General features: G+C 37.1%; 2 protein-coding genes across 2 annotated transcripts; one reads left to right on the forward strand and one right to left on the reverse strand.

Moving 5' to 3' along the window:
• Window positions 1–236: 236 nt before the first annotated feature.
• On the reverse strand, window positions 237–773 carry LOC110944106. The gene has a single exon (XM_022185821.1). The coding sequence runs from the start codon at window positions 771–773 to the stop codon at window positions 237–239; it is 537 nt and encodes a 178-aa protein (XP_022041513.1).
• A 4265-nt stretch (window positions 774–5038) lies between these two features.
• On the forward strand, window positions 5039–6055 carry LOC110944105 (NADH-ubiquinone oxidoreductase chain 5). Its single transcript, XM_022185820.1, has one exon. It carries the CDS (start codon window positions 5039–5041, stop codon window positions 6053–6055), a length of 1017 nt encoding a protein of 338 aa, XP_022041512.1.
• Window positions 6056–21489: the final 15434 nt, after the last annotated feature.

Here is a 21489-nt window from a genome sequence, read left to right on the forward strand (position 1 = left end):
AATTGTTTGAAATGGAGATGTTAAATAGATAAATGATCCAACGTTCAAAAAAATCAAAAGTTCAACGCGTGACCGGCTTAACGCGTTGTGAATTCCACGCGTGTTCAACATAGTGGCGGCGGTGTAGCATAACACTATCACTCGTTATACATGGCCATCACGGGACCGCCCCGTGTGGCCTAAAGTACAAGTCAACAATATATGAAAAAATTACAAATCAACAAACGTTTCAACTTTCAATTTTCCTGATTAGACGGAGGTTGAGGGCATACGAGTTGAATCTCCTCACCCGATCTAGGATACACGATCGTCTCCGCCATATAAGCACTTAAAAACGTCGATAAACCCACCTTATCAATCGCTTCCCGATGATACGACTTACACACCAGATATACCACCGTTTGAGTCACAATAAACACCAACAACAACACCAAAAAAAAAATAACACCGCATAATATTCCCATCATCACCCTCCAAATCAATACCCATATTAAAACCTCATATCCGTACTCCACAAATAACAAATACACCAAAATCAACCCTACCAAAAATCCGTACAACACGAACGCGATTTCCATCCCCACTAACTTATTCCCGTTCGCCAGATCCTTACCTTTCTTCAACGCGTTAAATCCATAAATGTTTTCAAGAACATTAACAACCCTAGCGAGCTGACAAACAAGGCTCAGGTATAAAAACAATAACATGAGGATCACAGTCATAACAATTAAGCTAGCATTCGTAAAACCTAATATCGCTCTTAAAATAGCCATAACAACACTAACAATTACATTGTAAATAAATAACACGATGTTTATAAATAAGAAAGTGATGCAAAGGCGTTTCCATACGCTATGAATGACTTTTATGACGTCGCGAAAAACAACTTCAAGTTGAATTTCATGTCTTCTTCGGTTCGATCCATGGCGATTTCAAGTTGATTGTTGATCAAGATGTTGAAGGTGAAGTTGTTACGTGTGAAATGTGGATGTAATGCATTTTTTTGGTTTTTTATAAATTTGTTTGGACGGGGTTGTGAAAGATATTTTGCTTCAAGTTTATAAGATTAAAAAAAGAAATAATAATTTTTTAATAGGTATATGGATAATGTGTACACAAGTGAGTCAACATTGGTTGTACCTAGCAATGATGGATAGCGAATCAAGTGGATGGATAGTGGATGCTTAAACCAGCCATGATCGGGTACAATTGATTTTCTGAGTTAGTGGGCCAAACATTTCTCTAATCGTCATTTTTTATATAGATTATTGGATTTTAATAAACTAAATTATTCCTCTTTGATCGTAGCAGTCTCAACTTCTAAATAATCATTAAATAATTAGTGGCAGTCCCAACTACTAACACATTGGTCTTTAATGGATTCTGACTAACTGAACACTGTTAGTCTGTGGTTGCCGGAAAAAAACGTTTTTGGCTTGAAAACTCAACATTTTCGTCCCAAAACTCTTTGTAATCTTACTACGGGCCTTTAGTATTCTTTTTCTAGTAAAAGTCACAATTATTGAAGTCACCGGAAAACTCTTTTTTTACCGGGAAACTTCTTTTTGCCCTGAAAACTCAACTTTTTAGCTAGAAAATTCAACATTTTCGTCTCAAACCTCTTTGTAACCTTAGATAGAATCTTTAGGAACCTTTTTCTGGCCAAAAACTTTTCCCGACGACCGGAGACTAACGACGTTAGAGTTCTGTTAGTTAGGGTCAATTGGAGGCTAATATGTTAATAGTTGTGACTGCCAGTGATTATTTTTGAAGTTGTGACTGTCGGCGACCAACGACGAATAGTTGTGATAATTGAAATCCAATATTACTTTTTATATTATGATGTTCGTTTCTTAAAAAAAGGGAATTTTATGAAAATAAGTGTTCTTATACCCTATATTGAGGGGCATTGATTTTGTTTTGAGTTAGAATTGTGTTAGGCTTAAAGGGATGCTAGATGGGTTGCAATATTACAATCAAGATCACCAAGCGTGTGCACATGTGACATGTTTATTATATATTTAGATTGTAAAGACATACAATGTGCACATGTGCAATAACTTTAAACCTTTCTATAGCTTAAACGGCAATTGAATTGCTCTCTATCGGACCTTGCAAGAGGTCGAAGCACATTAAGAGCAAAATATGTCAAAAAATTTGGTTCTCCTTCATTATGAAGTATGAACTAACCACAAATAAAAAGATGTTCATATCTCTACTTATATTTCTCATATCACAGTTTTTTTTCTATAGACGATGAAAAAACTTTCAAATTCATCACCATTTAATGTTGACAATTTAACACGTTAGAATCGATTTTGGAACTGAAGGTGGCTTTAAGCTTACTTTTTGTCTAAATTTAACACGTTAGAATCGATATATGGTTTTAAGAAAAAAATTGTTTGAAGTGTTATTGTCTTTTTGGATTGTTGTTCTATAATTATTTATGTCAAACTAGTCTTAACCCCCCGCGCTGCGGGGTAGGGGGAGTAAAACCATGCTACCAGTGTTGCGGAGTGGGAGGCACAAAGTCGCGCTAAGTAGCAACTAAACGAAGACCAAAACCGAGAAAAATTGTGAAATAAAATCATGAATTTTAATGCTTAGTGACTCACGTGACGTAAATCATAGACACATTCGAATATATTCCGACACACATTAAAAATTTGAGGGGGGGGGGGAAGACAAATGTGACCAACAAACATCGTGCTATGTAGCAATCAAACAACAACGAACCCAAGAAAAAACGTAAAACAAAACTATTATAAAAAAACTAAACTAATTTATTTTTGTTACAAAATTATAACAAAGCCAAAGTTTTGTTACATAAATATAATCTTAAAGTTTATATATATGAAAAAGAGTAAACTGTCATTTTGGTCCCTATGGTTTGGTCAATTTTGTCATTTTAGTTCAAAACTCAAACTTTTTGCATCTGCGTCCCCGTGGTTTCAGTTTTATTGTCATTTTAGTCAAAAAATGAAATCAGGTCATATTTGTCTTATAAAATCCTGTTAATTTGTCATTTTCTGCAGAGGCAAAATGATCATTTCTTTTTTATAAATAAATACCATATTTTATAAGACAAATATGACCTGATTTGCCTCTGAGGAAAATGACAAAATTGCAGGATTTTATAAGACAAATATGACCTGATTTCATTTTTGGACCAAAATGGCAATAAAACTGAAACCACAGGGACCCAGATGCAAAAGGTTTGAGTTTTGGACTAAAGTGTCAAAACTAACCAAACCTCATGGACCAAAATGGCAGTTTACTCTATGAAAAAAGAAAAGCAAAAAAGAAAAAACCATAATAAAACAAAAAAAAAAAGTTACTGTTGCTCATATTCTTATGAATTAATACATATAAGGAATGTATTATCATTTACGTTTGTATATCAAAGGCTTGTGTATTGTGTGTACGAAAAGTAGCATGAATTTTGAGTAAATTTCAAGGATTGTTCTTTATCTTTATACATATTTTGAGGCGTTATTCTTTATGTTCAAAATTGACGAGTTTTGTACTTTATGTTTTAAAATCCATCACGTTTTGTCCTTTAGGTATAATTCAGTTTGTTTTTTCAGTTAATATGATATGTGCAGGTTACGTAAGGGTAGATATATCATTTAATGTGTATCCCTGAACATTTCCCTCAATATTAAATTAACCCAACCCTAATTTACAGACTTCCCCAAATTGAGATAAGACTTTCCACACATGAGCTTAATTCTAATTACCACACAATCTTATATTCCAAGCATCTTTTTGTAATAGTTAGTCCAAGCATCTTTTTCTAATAGTTAGTGGTGTCACTTTTCTTAAGAAACACTACCATGAGAAAAGAACAAGTAATTGCCTCAACCTTTCTTAAAATTAAGTAGACTCCACAAAATGTCACCTTTGTTTCTTCGAAACAACAACTTACTCTCCTCTCTTTAACCCTACACGTGCACTTTCCTTTTCTTGTCTCACTTAAGTAAACTTCCTCCACTCTTCCCCCTTTGTCCACATATCTCAAACGATAAATAAATACAACGTACTAAAAATACTTTTAGTGGTTTAAGAAACATATATTTTAGGTGGAAACTTATAGTAAAAATAGAAAAAAAAAGTCATTAAATTAGTATTTTTTCCAGCTACGTTACCCGTATTTTCTTGTGCAACAAACTTTAACTACATCTTTTTATGCCAAAATGCATGTCATATATGACACGCACATTCAACGGTAGTTTTTTTGTGCAATCCGTATGACCATCCATCATGTATTAGCTTTTCATTTTATCATTGGTGACAAAGAAACATAATTACGAGCACCCGTAGTGAGGTTTTTTAACGTTTTTTCTTCAAAAAAAAAAATGCCCAGCAACACCGCCTGACCGCCCCCGGGGGCCTTTTTTGACAAAAAAAAAAAATGGAGGAGCATGCTTTTTTAAACGCCTTCTTCTTTTTGTTTCGACCAATAACATTTTTTTGATGGCTTTTTTTATTTAGTACTTTTAACATAATATCACACAATGTTCACATCCCCACTACATCCTTTTAATATAATGTCCACACAATGCAAACATGCTGACTGGACCGTCACATGACGCAAAATGCTTTCCCCTCCCGTTACACATGGTGTAAGGTAGAAATCAATTATCAACTTTGATTGTAACAATCATAACGGCTCACGTTATTATTATGACTATTTATAGTAAACTATATTATTTGCAAGCAAAAAAATACTAACAAACATAAAAACTCTATATCCGTGTTTATATCGCGTATTTACCAACCTTTATCACAAAACAAACTTTATGTTAACGATACACGGGCACTTGGGATCGTGCAACATATTTTCTATACAACTTCAATAAAACAAAATGGGACCCAACCCAAAAAATAAAGATAACACACAGGGTTTCTCGTAATTTCTGCATCATACAATGGGCCACATTGTCTTATAAAAAAAACAAACCCTCCATTGAAGCATCATCTTCCCCACCAAACTTCATCTTCAACCTCTGGATTCAATATTATCAAAGAAACCGCCATGAATACACCAGAAGAACAAATGAAAGACGTCGGATTCTTCGGCATCTTCAACCACACATTCAAAGCAATCATCTCACGAAGAAAACTCTTCACACAAATCACTCTCACTCTTATCCTCCCTCTCACACTCATCTTCTTAGCTCACTACCAAATCTCCAACCACTTCTTCTCCAGACTCGAAAACAGTTACATCATAACGTACGGGTACGACACACGCTACCGATCCATAACCGTCACCGATTGGCTCCACTACTGGCTCTTCAAAATCCTCTACTTCACTATCCTCCTCATCTTCTCTCTCCTCTCCACCGCCGCCGTCGTCTTCACCGTCGCCTCCGCTTACGCCGACCGTGACGTCACTTTCCGACGCCTCATCAAAATCGTCCCTAACATCTGGAAAAAACTCTTCATCACCTTCGTATTCATCTACTTCACTTTATTCATCTACAACGTGTTAACCGGCTTCGTTTTGTTCATCTTCAGATCTATTTTCGGTTACACAGTTTTCGGATCTGTTATCATGCTACTCATCCTGTTAGTCTATGTGCTAGTTTTTTTGTATCTATCCGTTGTGTGGCAACTGGCTAGTGTAGTTACAGTTCTGGAAAACGTCAACGGATATACAGCGATGCAGAAAGGGAAACAGTTGGCGAACGGGAAGAAGGCGGTAGGGATGGGGATTGCGTTCGTGTTGTATGGTTTATTGTTAGGGTTAGTGCTTGTGTACGAATTGTTTGTTGAGTATGGTGATGATGTGGCTGGATTATTGATGATTTGGAGGGTGTTGATTGGGGTATTATGTGGAGTTTTGTTTATGAAGTTGTTTTTGGTGTTTATTGTGGCGCAAACGGTGTTGTATCTGGTGTGTAAGTCGTATCATCGAGAGGTTGTTGATAAGGTGTGTTTGTCGACGTTTTTGAGTGGGTATGTTGGCGAGACGGTTGTGTATCCGAAGCCTGGTGAGGAAATTCAGCTTGGAAGAGCTCAGCCTCAAACTCCAGCTCAAATGGTGTAAAAAGGTGTGTTAAGTTGTACGTTATGCATATTTTGTTGTACTTAATGACTCTGGATCGGTTGCAATATGTGTGTATCTTTATGCATTTAATAGAAAAATTACCGAACTAGGCATGTTTGATAAGAATTTTCCAAAATAGAAATTGATTTTTAGCATTTTCCAAAGTTGTGTTAGCCAGTGTTTTAAAATCCGGTTTTTATACCGTATCGGATTTGGCTAAAAAACGGTTTAACCGGATGTATCGGACGGTTCGACCTGGTGTACCAGGCGGTTTAACCGGCCGGTTTGAACCGGTATCTAAAAGCGGGGTTGAGCTAGCCCTTTCACCAAAAAGGGGGTTTCGCAAAAAGAGTAGGTTAAATATTGGTAGTGTCTATTGTCTCGATAAAAGTGTAGGCCGAATCCTAACTTTCATGAAGGCTAAATTTTTATGTATATATTGGAAAAAAAGTTTGGTTAACATGATAATTTAGGTAAATGGTTTGGTATTTTTCCAAAATGAACTTGAATCACATTTTAATCACCCATGATTAGGGGTGTTAAACGAGGACTAGATTGACCCTGTGAAAGAAGATTTTTTAGTAGAATGATAAGTAAGCAATTAATCGCGGTGTGTTCGTGAGTTGGCGGGTTTAACCTGACCTAAAATGAAAATTTTAGACGAACTCGAACACGACCCGAACCTGAAAATTGTGCCCCTATAAACCCGAACACGACACAAATATTCACGGGTTGACCCGAACACGACCCGTTCAACCTGATTTTTTAATTTTTTTTTCCTACAAATTAATATATTAAAATTTACTGAAAAAACACAAATGTATATAATAACATTACATTTAAATTAAACAAATATTATGTCAATTTATTTTTTAGAGTTATATTTATGACATAAAATACACACCTAATTAAATTTATAACATAAAACTTATTGTAAAAAAATGATATAATTAGTATAAATGGCTTCAACGGGTCAATCTGTCAACCCGATTGGGTTGATTCGAACTCGACCCGTTTAACTAAACGAGTTTGCAGGTTCAACTTGAAACTTACCTGAGCCTGTTTAGACTAAATACAAATCCACAAATTTCGTGTTTGGGTCAGTTCATTTCAGAAAATCACACCCTACCAATTACTAGACCTAATGGTCTAGTGGTACACAATGAAAAGTCAAAACTGGTAGGAGTTCAAATTCTTGTAAATGCTAAATTTTGTGGTACTTGAATATAAAAATTGTTGTTAAAATGTTTAATCAATTTTTATTATGACAATTAATGGAGTTTCATCATTTTTGTTTAGCACATGTGACATGTCGTTACAAACCAAAGAAGACAATTAGTTTGGTTAGCTTAAGAAAATTGTTAAAGAGCAAGTGGTTGGGTTTCAAGATGAAGTCACCGTCAAAGATATACTAATAGACTAATAATTTGACGTTTTATTCATTAATGTTTGACTACATGTGAGTTAAACAAATAGGTTAATAAAGTACCAAGTTGGCGGTTTGTGTAGGATCGGTACATGCCGACAAACAAATTTTGTAGACAAACCGATTTTTTTTTTCTTTTTAACGGCCGACAAAAAATTTATTAATTATAGCAAGATGCTACCCGCCAAACTTACAAAAGTTATCAACACCAATATAAAGGAAAATTACATATAATTACACATAACTATCCAAGAATTTCAAATCGACTCCAATTCTCTCATGTTAGTGACACTATCTTTGACCGATTCTTGACCCAAAGATACACCATTGCTTTTATCTCGTCTAAGATCTTCGTAGTGTTTGGACTCGCATGTCGGAAAATAGTTTCGATTCTCAATTTCCACAGGCTCCAAAAAGTCACCAATATTACGGCGTGTAAAACTTTCCTCTTCTTCCTCGCTCTCGAACTTGCTTCGTGTAAACTAAGCAAATCATTGACGTCGAGCACAATTATAGGTGGAATCTTGCACCAATCCGCAATGTTTTGCCAAACCATTTGAGCAAACTGACATGTTACAAAGATATGCTCACAAGTTTCGGCGTAGTCACCACAAAGTACACAGATTATTTTGTACTGTAATATTCCGAAATGCCAAAGCACATTTAGTCGGTAGTCTTTCCATTTCTGCCCTCCAAGCCACAATAGCAACCTTCTTCGGGATCCAATTATTCCACTCAAAAACCCGTGTAGGACTTACTCGATTTGTCGTGCTTAAAATCTTTTTAATTCCAGCAACATTGAAGGTTCCATTAGAGTCATACTTCCAGGTCCAATAGTCCTTACCCGATCCCATATTTATGCCACTAACCAATTGTTCCAACTGCTGCAATTGCACTTGTTCACTATCACCGAGATTCGGTCGAGCCCAGGCCCAATAAAATATCGGTCCAGATTCATCAAAACCCAATCGGTCCTCCACCAAGCAATCCTTAAACCTTTCAACTTTGAATAAATCAGGGAATTTTAAATAAAATGGTGTTGGGTCGGCCCAAATATCTAACCAAAACTGAATGTTCTTGCCATTTACCAAACTCGCACATGTGGCGCACCTCAAGTCAATATCAGCATTTAGTAAAGGCTGCCGAATACTAATAATACTTTTCCATGGCCCAGCTATTGATATTTTAGCCGGAATATCATTCCAAGCTCTATTATTGTGATGTATTGCCCAAATTACCCTTCGCCACAAACTATTTTTTTCCGTTTTAAACCGCCACCACCACTTAGCCAACATAGCTAGGTTGGCATCTCTAATAGAACCGAAACCCAACCTCCTATATTTAATTGAAGCAATTGTTTTTTCCCATGCTACCCATTTCATTTTAGCTTTTTCTTTCGAGCCACCCCAATAGAAAACTCTTCTAATCTTATCTAATGCAACCAAAACTTTAATCGGTGCTTTAATTAATGAAAAATAGTATGTTGGTAAAGAATTTAACACCGACTTGATCAATGTAATTCTACCCCCATATGAGAGTGTTTTAGCTTTCCAATTCCGAGCTAAGTTCATATTGGCCCCAACTAGTAAACCGAGATGCGTAAATGGGAACGTACCTTGTTTGCAACGCAAATGACTCGCCATTTGTTGAACTTCATGTTCTCTCATCCCAATCCCATAAATGCTACACTTCGCTAGATTCACTTTAAGAACAGAGACCAGATAAAAACACCTCAACAACCGTCTCAGGTTATTAATATTTACCGAAGACCACTCACCCATAAACATCACGTCATCTGCATAAATCAGGTGAGACAATAACGGTCCTCCAGCGGATAAATCAATACCTTTAAACAAATTAATTGAAACGGCCTTTTTCATAATACAAGACATAGCTTCCATTACTATTACAAATAGAAAAGGCGATAACAGGTCACCCTGCCTAAGTCCATGGGAGCAGTCGAACTCTCTAGTTGGTGATCCATTGACTAGAACAGAAGCTCTAGCGGAATACAAAGTAGCCATTATCCATGATCTCCATTTACTCGGGAACCTCATCTGAGCCATAACCGAATTAAGGAAGGACCAATTAATCATACGCCTTGTTAATGTCTACTTTAAAAACATCCCTTTCCGCTTATTCTTTTTTAGCCAGCTCAGAACTTCATTAAGTACTAGTGGACCATCCATAATATTCCTACCAGCTAGGAAGGCCGACTGTTGTTCAGAAATCAGATTCCCCAACACCCTTTTCAGACGGTTAACAAGCACTTTTGATATAACCTTATTAATTACACCAATCAAGCTAATCGGCCTGAAATCTGCTGGGCCGACAGGATCTTTAACTTTTGGAATCAATGCAATAAAGGATGAAGTACAACATTTATTAATTGAGCCCTCCACATAAAATGTGTTGAATAATCTGACAATATCATCCCGGAGACCCGCTCAACACCTTTTAATGAACTTGAAGTTGAACCCATCCGGCCCTAGAGCACGATCTCCCTCACAATTCCATACGGCTACTTTTATTTCCTCTACTGTGAACGGATTTTCCAACATAATTGCCTCAGAATCCGAAATGGTAGCTATTCCAGGGCAAACCATCCCCGGCCTATCTGACGTTGGCTCCGAAAACTGATGTTGAAAGAACTCATACAAGGACTCTTTACTGGATAAAGGATTCGTTATCCACACACCATCTTCAATAGCCCATCTAGTATATCAAAAGTGCGGTCAGCAACAACAACCTTTGTATATCTAGTATTTGACACAACAAGGTGGCGGTCAGCAACAACAACCTTCAATAGCAATTTCCAAAACTCCACACCAACACCAAGGCTCGTGGGTGTAGTATAAAGCCTTTAGGGGCTTTATCAAGTCATATTAGCGTCATGTCACATAGTAGGGTTTAAGGGCCCTCATTTTAACTTGCATGCAATGGTTTAAAGCCCACATCATCATTTTTTAATTATTATTTTTTATTTAAATTTAAACATTATTTAATTTTAATATATTAATTTAAGAGTAAATTGCCATTTTAGTCCCTGAGTTTTGTCCAAATTTGCCATTTTAGTCCAAATAGTTTTTTTTTTGCCTCTGGGTCCCTGACTTTTCCCTTTTGTTGCCATTTTGATCACATACACTAACTCTATCCAAAAACTCCATCATTAACTAGGGGTATTTTGGGGATTTTCATTATAAATGTTTTCAATTGCCATTTTGATCCAATTCCAAAAAATCAAAAAAATTCCAAAAAATTCTAAAAAATAATAAAATTCTAAAAAATCATAAAAATTCTAAAAAAATACAAAAAATCCGTTTCGGCCCGTACCGTTTCAACCCGTACCGTTTCGACCCGAACCGTTTCGAGCTGAACCGTTTCGACGCGAACCGTTTCGACCCGTACCGTTTCGAGCCGAACCGTTTCAACGCGAACCGTTTCGAGCCGAACCATTTCGAGCCGAACCGTTTCGAACCGAACCGTTTCGAACCGAACCGTTTCTAGCTGAACCGTTTCGAACCGAACCGTTTCGAGCTGAACCGTTTCGACGCGAACCGTTTCGACCTGTACCGTTTCGAACCGAACCGTTTCGAGCTGAACCGTTTCGACCCGTACCGTTTCGAGCTGAACCGTTTCGACCCGTACCGTTTCGAGGCACGGTTCGCGTCGAAACGATTCAGATCGAAACGGTTCGGGTTGAAACGGTACGGGTCGAAACGGTTCAGCTCGAAACGGTTCCGCTCGAAACGGTTCAGCTAGAAACGGTTCAGCTCGAAACGATTCAGCTCGAAACGATTCGGTTCGAAACGGTTTGGCTCGAAACGATTCAGCTCGAAACGGTTCGGTTCGAAACGGTTTGGTTCGAAACGGTTCAGCTCGAAACGGTACGGGTCGAAACGGTTCGGGTCGAAACGGTATGGGTCGAAACGGTTCGCGTCGAAACGGTTCAGCGCGAAACGGTTTGGGTCGAAACGGTTCGCGTCGAAACGGTTCAGCTCGAAACGGTTTGGGTTCGAAACGGTTCGCGCCGAAACGGATTTTTTGGATTTTTTAGAATTTTTTAGAATTTTTTTGGGATTTTTTTTGATTTTTTGGAATTTTTTTGATTTTTTGGAATTGGATCAAAATGGCAATTGAAATCATTTAAAATGAAAATCCCCAAAATACCCCTGGTTAAAGATAGAGTTTTTGGATGGAGTTAGTGTATGTGATCAAAATGGCAACAAAAGGGAAAAGTCAGGGACTCAGAGGCAAAAAAAAACTATTTGGACTAAAATGGTAAATTTGGACAAAACTTAAGGACTAAAATGGCAATTTACTCTTAATTTAATTTTAAATAACATAAAAAATATAAAACTGATAATTTAAATAAAAAATACAATGTCACTAAAACAATACAATGCTTAAAAGGATAAACTAGGTTAAACTAAATATACACATAATCACTCGTCGTCTCCTCATTGTTCACGATCAAACCATAGGTGCTCGGTCAGATCAGCTTGAAGGTTAAGGTGTGTGTACCTGTCACGTATCCTCGCTTGGATAACTTCTTTTTGAGCGTATGTGAGTAGTGGGTTTGTCGGTTGGTTACCTTCATTATAACTCTCTGCACAAAACGCTCAGCCCGAGTCCTCCAATATAATGTTATGCAAGATGATGCATGTATACATGACGTTTCTCATTTTACTCTTTTCAATTATCTTCGACGGTTGTGTCACACCCCAAACGATGACAGAAACATCGGTGTGAGACGAAATAGATTGCTCGAGACTTCATAACACTAATATTTGCGACAAATATTTAAATAAGAGTAAATTACAAAAATCGTCCTTTATGTATGTCACTTATTGCAAATTGTGTCTTTTGTCTTCAATAATTACAAAAAACGTACTTGATGTTTGCAAACCCTTGCAAGTTATGTCCTTTAGCCCTAACTCAGTTAATTTTTATGGTTAAATCTGATCAAATAGACCCCACATAAGGGTATTTTTGTGGTTAAATCTGAACAAATGGACCTCACATGAGAGTAAAATGACCAAAAAAGTTATATACACTGAGATTTCAAAAAAGTTATCATCTTATTATTTTATCGATTAGGGTCCAATTTTGTACCGGTCCCAAGTTGGTACTGGACAAATTATTAATTTTGTCAAGATTATTAATTTATCGAGTATTAATTTATAGAGGTTTTACCACAGTTCATTAAGAAACGATGATTATGTATAGAAAACTTCCATAAGACACATTATCACAGTCTTATGTGTGTATATATGTGTGTGTTTAAATACACGTTTATTAACTTTTTTAACAGATACGTTACATATATATCATAGCTATAGTCATTAACATAGTTATTTAGGTGCGTCTAAAAAGGGTAGGGGTCAAAGGTTAGAGCCTAAATTAGGCTACCAACAAATAGGTATACCGGTGCGTTCAAATCTTTAGAACAATGTATATGTATATATGTAAAATATTGCAAGATTACCGAAGTGTTGCGATTGATTTCAACAGATAATTTATAGTGGCACGTCAAACATATAATATGGTGTGTTCAAACCTTTAGAACAATGTGTTAAACATTGCAAGGTTACTAAACAAGTTTTCATGCACAATTGTAGGGTTTTATGATCCAATTGTTTGCCACCCAAATGTATTACACATTTAAATTCATTTGATAGAATCAAATTCCCTTAATTTGCAAAACCTTTTGGAAAATCTAAATTCTAAGCCTAATTACTTTGATTAAATTCTAATTCTTTTGATGAATTTTAATTCTCTACAAAATCGCGAACCAAACACATTCTTATTCTTATCATTTTGATTGGTAAAGGTAGTAAGTTTAACTCCATGAAGCTTATTCTTATCATTTTGATTGGTAAATGTAGTAAGTTTAACTCCATGAAGAACATATGAAAGGGAAAGAAGGCTAAGAATGTAAGAGTATGTGTAATAGTTTCATTAAAAAAAAATGGTGTCACGTCACATACATGTTGGTTCAGTTCTGTATATACATGAGGCAAAACATTAAAACATACCTGTTATAGCAGACAGTGCGTTGGAGAATCCAGTAATGGAGTTCGACATGCTTGTCATCGTGATCTGGTTCCTCCTTAGGGTGCTGACTAATGATGGGGACTTAGAAAACCGAAAAGGGTATCGGTTAGGAGAGGAGGTCGAATTATGATGTTATGTTATGGCTAATGGGGTGTGTGTAATTGTGTAACTGAGTAACCCCTTAACCTCCACATAATTCTCCTTATATAAGCACCCAGGAGGAAACCTAATTAGTTAATAAGGGTAATATGGTCCATCAACAATTACCAACTAATTATTTAATAGGTTATAATATATTTTGATCTCTATAATGTAAATGATTATGATGGCTATAGATTAAATATCAATACGTAATATATTTAATCTTACATTCTCCCACTTAGCCGAGTAATCATTTACTATGAGTATTAGATAAGCCTGATCAGGAGTTAACACTCATTTTAGCCTTAAACAAGTACTATAGCAGAGAAATACAGCCGTTGAATCATTATGCGACTCAGGACCCCCATTAATCATACTATAGCCTTAATTTAAAACCTAATCATCATGATCAAAATACGCGTAAGCCCTTTGTTTGACTTGTAACTTTATTTGTCTATATGCCATTATACCGGTTGAACATATTCTAACAGACATACAAAATCAAACTGAGGAAATTTCATTAATCATAAACATAAGCTAGTACAATATGCTCAAATAAGGTCTTTACTAAATCCCATATTCCGAACATGTTCTTCATAAACCTTAGGAGGGAGACCTTTAGTCATCGGATCCGCAAGCATATCCTTAGTACTAATATACTCGATACAAAGATTATTTTCCTCAACTCGTTCACGTACAAATAGATATTTCGTATCGAGATATAAACCAGCTCCAGTCGAACTGTTACTGTTCGAGAAACTAACGGCAGCTGAATTATCACAGTAAAGCTTCAATGGTCTAGAAATGGAATCAACGATTTTGAGTCCAGTGATAAAATTTCTAAGCAACATTCCATGACAAGTTGCGTTATAAACAGCAATGTACTCTGCCATCATTGTGGAAGTTGTGGTCAACTGTTGTTTATGACTCTTCCAAGAGATAGGTCGCCTGCTAACATAAAGATATAGCCCGAAGTGGATTTCTTGTCATCTTTGCATTTTGCAAAGTCAGAATCAGAATAGCCCACCACTTCTAAATGATCACTTCTTCTATAAGTCAGTTTATAGTCTTTCGTCCCTTGCAGATATCGAAGTACCTTCTTCGCTGCTTTCCAGTGATCTAGGCCAGGATTAGTCTGATAACGACCTAGCATTCCAGCAATATAAGCGATATCTGGGCGATTATAGACTTGAGCATACATCAAGCTCCCAACTACTGACGCGTAAGTTATCTGGCTCATTTGCTCCTTCTCAACCTCTGTTGTCGGACACTGGAATGAACCGAAAACATCTCCCTTAACTACTGGAGCGACGGAGGGTTTGCACTGTTGCATGTTATATCGTGTAAGGACACGATCTATGTAAGCCTTTTGGGACAATCCTAAAATCCCTTTGTTTCTATCTCGGTGAATTTCGATGCCAATGACGTAAGAAGCATCTCCGAGATCCTTCATGTCGAAGTTATGCGAGAGTAACCGCTTCGATTCATGTAACATGTCTAAACTATTACTTGCCAATAGAATATCATCTACGTAAAGGACAAGTATAGTAAAGTTACTCCCACTCATCTTGAGGTAGGTGCATTGATCCACTTGATTCTTCATAAAACCTTGCCTCTTCATGACTTCATCAAACTTGAGGTACCACTGACGTGATGCTTGTTTCAACCCGTAAATGGATTTCTTCAACTTACAGACTAGATGCTCCTGACCTTCAGGTTTAAAGCCTTCAGGTTGCTTCATGTAAACATCTTCGTCCAAATCTCCGTTAAGGAAAGCGGTTTTAACGTCCATCTGATGCAGCTCTAAATCGAAATGAGCTACTAGGGCCATGACGATCCTTAATGAATCTTTACGAGAGACAGGTGAAAACGTCTCTTGATAATCAATTCCCTCTTTCTGAGTGTAGCCCTTTGCAACCAATCTCGCTTTGTAGCGTTCAACGTTCCCATTCGGATCCAGTTTTATTTTGAACACCCATTTGCATCCTACGGGTTTGACTCCGTTGGGTAATTCTACCAAATCCCAAACGTCATTTTTTTTCATGGATTCAAGCTCATCAATCATCGCTTTATTCCATTCAGAAGACTGATCACTGCTAATGGCTTCATTATAAGAGATAGGATCATTGAGCTTTCCGGGATCCATTTCAGTCAGGTAGGTGACATAATCATCCCAATTAGTAGGCCTTCTTTGCCTAGATGACCTCCTGAGTGGATTATCGGGTACAGCGTTGTCTGGTTTTGAGCGTTTGATGTGCCTTCGTCATGAGGTATAATGGGTTCTGATTGTAGAGGTGAATTTGGAGTTGGTGCAGTAGCTTCAGGTGCATTAGTTGCATTGGGTACAAGAGGAGTAATCAGAGTAATGGTAAACGACGAGTCTCTCCCCCCCGCGTCTTGTACTTCTTGCAATTCTTCTTAAGGGTTGGTACTACTCCCACTGACCTTGAAATCCTCCAGGAACGCGGCACGCTTGGTTTCAACAATACGGGTGACATGGGAAGGACAATAGACACGATAACCCTTAGAGTTCTCAGGATACCCGATAAAGAAACAGGTAACTGTTTTAGGGTCAAGTTTCCTTAGGAAAGGATTGTAAAGTTTTGCTTCAGCAATGCAGCCCCATACTTTCATATATTTAAGACTCGGTTTCCTTCCTGTCCAAAGTTCATAAGGAGTTTTAGGGACAGACTTAGAAGGAACTCTATTGAGTATATGAACGGCTGCTTTTAACGCTTCAGTCCAGAGGAATAATGGTAAATTAGTGTTGGCTAACATACTGCGCACCATGTTCATAAGGGTACGGTTTCTTCTTTCAGCGACTCCGTTCTGCTGAGGTGTACCAGGCATGGTGTATTGGTTCACAATCCCCTGGCCCTTACAAAACTCATAAAATGGACCAGGAGCTTGACCCACATCAGTATGTCTTCCATAATATTCACCGCCTCTATCTGATCTCACAACTTTAATCTGACGATCTAATTGCTTTTCAACTTCAGCCTTATAATCTTTAAAAGTTGTAAGAGATTCAGATTTCTCCTTAATAAGTTACAAGTACATGTAACGAGAACAATCATCAATGAAAGTGATAAATGAAGTATGTCCTGTTATGCCAGCGATTTGGTAAGGACCACTAATGTCAGTGTGAATGAGTTCTAATAAATTAGAACTCCAAGTGGCACCTTTCTTATTCGCTAATGTCATTTTACCTTTCAGACATTTGACACATGTTCCAAAATCAGAGAAATCGAGAGGAGGTAAGACTTCATCCTTTATGAGACGATTTAATCGTTCTTTTGAAATGTGGCCTAAACGCTGATGCCACAACATGGATGAAGTCTCTAAGTCTCGTTTCTCTTCCATCTTTGTGAGTGATTCATTAATGTTATATGACAACAAAGATTTGGAAAACCCATCATCTAGTTCTAATCTATAGAGACCACCATCCAGAACACCAGTACCATAAAGAACAGAATCATAGAGGATAGAGAGTTTGCGATGACCATGGAAAACAATAAAACCGTCCATGTCTAACTTTGGTCCTGATACAAGGTTCCGAGTTACCTCAGGAACATATAAGGTATCATAAAGTTTAATACATAAACCAGTTTTCATAACTAATTGTAATGTTCCAATGGCCTTCACTTCTAATTCTCGATCATCCCCAACCTTAAGCGTTCTTTGGTTTCTTTCCAGCTTCCGGATTGAAAGGAATCCCTGAGTAGAATTGGTAACATGAACCATAGAACCAGAATCAAACCACCAAGAATTAGCAGGAACACTTAAATTATAGGACTCAAGTATCATAAAATAATCGTTACCTTTCTTAGTCAGCCACTCCTTAAAGTCAGGGCATTCCTTCTGCATGTGTCCTGTCTTTTTACAGAACTTGCAGCGGATACTGCCTAAGGAGTTCTTAGAGCTGGAAGGTGCAATTGTATTAGAATTAGGATTAGGCCTTTGGACTTTTGAAGCATCCTTCCTCTGATAATTGTTCTTCCATTTCTTAGAATTGGAGGTAGTGAAGTTTGCAACATCAGTATGGCGATCCATCCTCATACGCTCTTCCTCCTGTACGCACATAGCGACCAGTTCACTCATTGTCCATTTGTCCTTCTGAGTGTTGTAATTGATCTTGAATGCTTCAAAGGACGAAGGAAGCGAAGTAATGATGAAATGAACAAGGAAACCATCACTGATTTCCATTTCCAGCCCCTTCAGCTTATTGGCCATGTCATTCATCATCATGATGTGCTCGCGAATGCCGCTCCTCCCATCATACTTAGTTGTCACCAGCTTGAGAATAAGGGCACTAGCGTGTGCTTTAGACGTCCCCTTGAACTGTGCCTCCACAGAAGCCAAGTAGGTTTTAGCATCTTCAGAATCAGGAATAGCTCCCCTGATAGCATTGCTTATGGACTGCTTCATAAACATGAGACACATGCGGTTACACCTAGTCCACTTTTCATGAAGTATCTGCTCAGCAGCAGTACTCTGAGTGGTAAGGTCCGCTGGCTTATTCTCCCTTAGAGCGTAATCAAAATCCAGCAGCCCAAGCGTAAGCATGAGAGCATCCTTCCATGCAGCAAAGTTATCACCAGTCAAAGATGGAATCCACTGATTGGGCGCTGATAGTGGAAATAAGATGAGCAAGTTAAGATACTAAGGAAGAAGTCCTAATGTGATCTAAGGGCACGTTAAACTAAGGCAGGCATAAATAATGACCATTTTACATTATGAAGCTGTGATATTGTCTATTACTAACATCAAAATAATAGACTTAGTTAAAAAATTCTACTTAAACGAAAACAAAACAGATTTGGCCAGAAGTGTAATCATTTAAGCATATGTGCAAAGTGGTTGTAACAAATCAGCTTTGGCCAGAAATTGAGACAATCACTTTAATTATGCACTTGTTAAGTATGCCATCTATGAAAGAATTAAATCAGTTTTGGCCAGATATTAAAACATTCATGCTTATGATGCACACTTAACATAGCTTTCGTAATACTTGAATGATAAGTAGATGTATCAAGTCAGCTTTGGCCAGAAATGATACATCAGAAGCTCATTCAAGTTAAGCTATTTTGGTTTTGCAAAACATTATCTGATTCTGATTAATTAACTAAAAATTACAAAACCAATTATTTAATAGCAAACTACCCGTTAGCGCGGATCGAACTTAGTTCACATTTAAACAGCCTAAAATAATGAGGTTTCGAGTCAGGTCTCGACTTAGTTATGAGATCTCGAGTCAGTTATGAGGTCTCGAGTCGCAACCTTGTTGTCACGAGTCGGAACCATGGTCTCGACTACTATATCTTATGAGATCTCGAGTCATGATGAGGTCTCGAGTCGCAACCACAGTCTCGAGTCGCAACCTTATGGTCTCGAGTTATGACGTTATGGTCTCGAGTCGCAACCTTTGTCTCGAGTTATGAAGGTTTTAAGGACCTGATGATTTCGAGTCGAGACCCTATGGTCTCGAGTCGTAATCTGATGATCTCGAAGCTTCCTGTCAACAGCTGTTAATTGTGATAACATAACTGAAAATTCGAAATCTAAGGGATTATGAGATATTATTTCCTGTTTTAAGATGATCTAATTTTATCAACATATTTCGAAAAACTTGTAATCTGTTTATCTAATAACAGTTTTCTAAAATCTTTAGAGGACAAAATCAGATCAAAACAGGAAAAACACTTAATAATCCGAATCATATTCCAAAACATAATAGAATTTTCGAATTTTCCTAAGAACATGATGAACCCTAAAAAAATAAAACATAAAATTCTGGAACCCGAAACCTGAATTTTAATAATTTTTCTAAACAGACTTCGGTTAAAACATAATCCAGTTAATTTCGAATGAACATATGATTAATCCTTTTCCGAAAACAATGATCTCGAGTCGATCTTCATGACTCGAAACCGGCTGTGACGGTTTTGAAGTTATAAAAAATCCGTTTTCCAAGTTTCAATCCCAGAAATTATGGATACGAAAACAGTACTGACTAATCAACATATGCTCTGATACCACATGTTGGTTCAGTTCTGTTTATACATGAAGGAAAACATTAAAACATACCTGTTATAGCAGACAGTGCGTTGGAGAATCCAGTAATGGAGTTCGACATGCTTGTCATCGTGATCTGGTTCCTCCTTAGGGTGCTGACTAATGATGGGGACTTAGAAAACCGAAAAGGGTATCGGTTAGGAGAGGAGGTCGAATTATGATGTTATGGCTAATGGGGTGTGTGTAATTGTGTAACTGAGTAACCCCTTAACCTCCACATAATTCTCCTTATATAAGCACCCAGGAGGAAACCTAATTAGTTAATAAGGGTAATATGGTCCATCAACAATTACCAACTAATTATTTAATAGGTTATAATATATTTTGATCTCTATAATGTAAAAGATTATGATAGCTATAGATTAAATATCAATACGTAATATATTTAATCTTACAATACACATAGGCACAAGTGGTCTTACTTACCATTTCCACTGAAGTGTAATGGTTTCGCTAACCATTTAAATAAAGAAAAATAAAATAAAAGAGAATGAGTGTATATGGTAAACTATGATAAAGAAATTAAAATAAGAGAGAATAAGTGTGATATGGTAAAGTATGATTAGATGGAAAAAATAATTAAAAATGGTTTGTGTGTGACCTCTCGCCTTACGCCAGTTGCCAGCCCCTCGAAAAACCCACTCACGCTCCATTGGGGTGATGTTTCACACTCAAAAGGGCTTAAGTGGCAAGCATGGGCGAAACTTTTAAGTGGCAGCCGACCCCCGGAACTTTTCACTCAGTAGTGGAGAGTGTGTAGTTTTCATATAGAAATTTTTGGGTATATATGTTTTCGACCCCCCGGCTTTATAGAAATTTTTAGATCTGGTGACTTCCCCCCCCCCCCCCCCCACACACACCCCCACCCGTCGGTCGGAAATCTCAAGCTTCACCACTGGTGACAATGGGCGTCGTCCCACATTACTGTTAGTCTAAAGATTTGATCAGGATGCTTGAACCAACTACGGTTAAGATTTTTTTTTTTTTTTCCAAAAAGGTGCGTGCAATTATGTTCCAGTTCTAATCAAAGGTGCCAAAGGCTGAATACACATTATCATATCTTTTATTTACCTATTGATTCTTTACATGCAAATACGGATGCATTAATGTGTGATTTTACCATCTTCGCCAAATAGGAGTTTTTCTTGATTTTCATTTTTGGTTTAATGTGTTTCGACCTCTTGCAAGGTCCGATAGCGATAGCAATTCAATTGACATATATTGAAGCTATAGAAAGGTTTAAAGTTGTAATTGGACTTATTGCATTGTATGTCTTTACAATCTAGATATATAAAAACAAGTCACATGTGCACAATGTATTGTATGTCTTTACAATCTAGATATATAATAAACATGTCACCTGTGCACACGCTTGATGATCTTTATTGTAATATTGCAACCCATGTAGCAATCAGAACATTCCAAGACCTTTAAGCCAACAAACATACTTTTTTTTAACGGAAAATTTGGATCATTGACGGATTATTGAAGCATCATCGTGTCACCAACGGAACCACCCGATCATATCCATCTACACTAGGCTATAATGCATATACACCAATTTAGAAGTTAATCCAATAAATTTAGGAAAAAACTTTCTTATGGGAAACGAACCCAGAACCTAATGGTTCATAAGCCTTATCTCATCCACCAAATGCCACTAGGCTATAATTTATCTCCCCAACACATACTAACTCAAATAAAATGAATACATCTCAATTTAGGGTGTATGACA

Source organism: Helianthus annuus, chromosome 5 (genome assembly GCF_002127325.2).
Source record: "Helianthus annuus cultivar XRQ/B chromosome 5, HanXRQr2.0-SUNRISE, whole genome shotgun sequence".
NCBI lineage: Eukaryota > Viridiplantae > Streptophyta > Magnoliopsida > Asterales > Asteraceae > Helianthus > Helianthus annuus.

Excerpts from the sequence above, each read along its gene's own strand:
- LOC110944106 (XM_022185821.1), bottom strand. The coding sequence starts at position 773 with ATGGCTATTTTAAGAGCGATATTAGGTTTTACGAATGCTAGCTTAATT.
- LOC110944105 (XM_022185820.1), top strand. The coding sequence starts at position 5,039 with ATGAATACACCAGAAGAACAAATGAAAGACGTCGGATTCTTCGGCATC.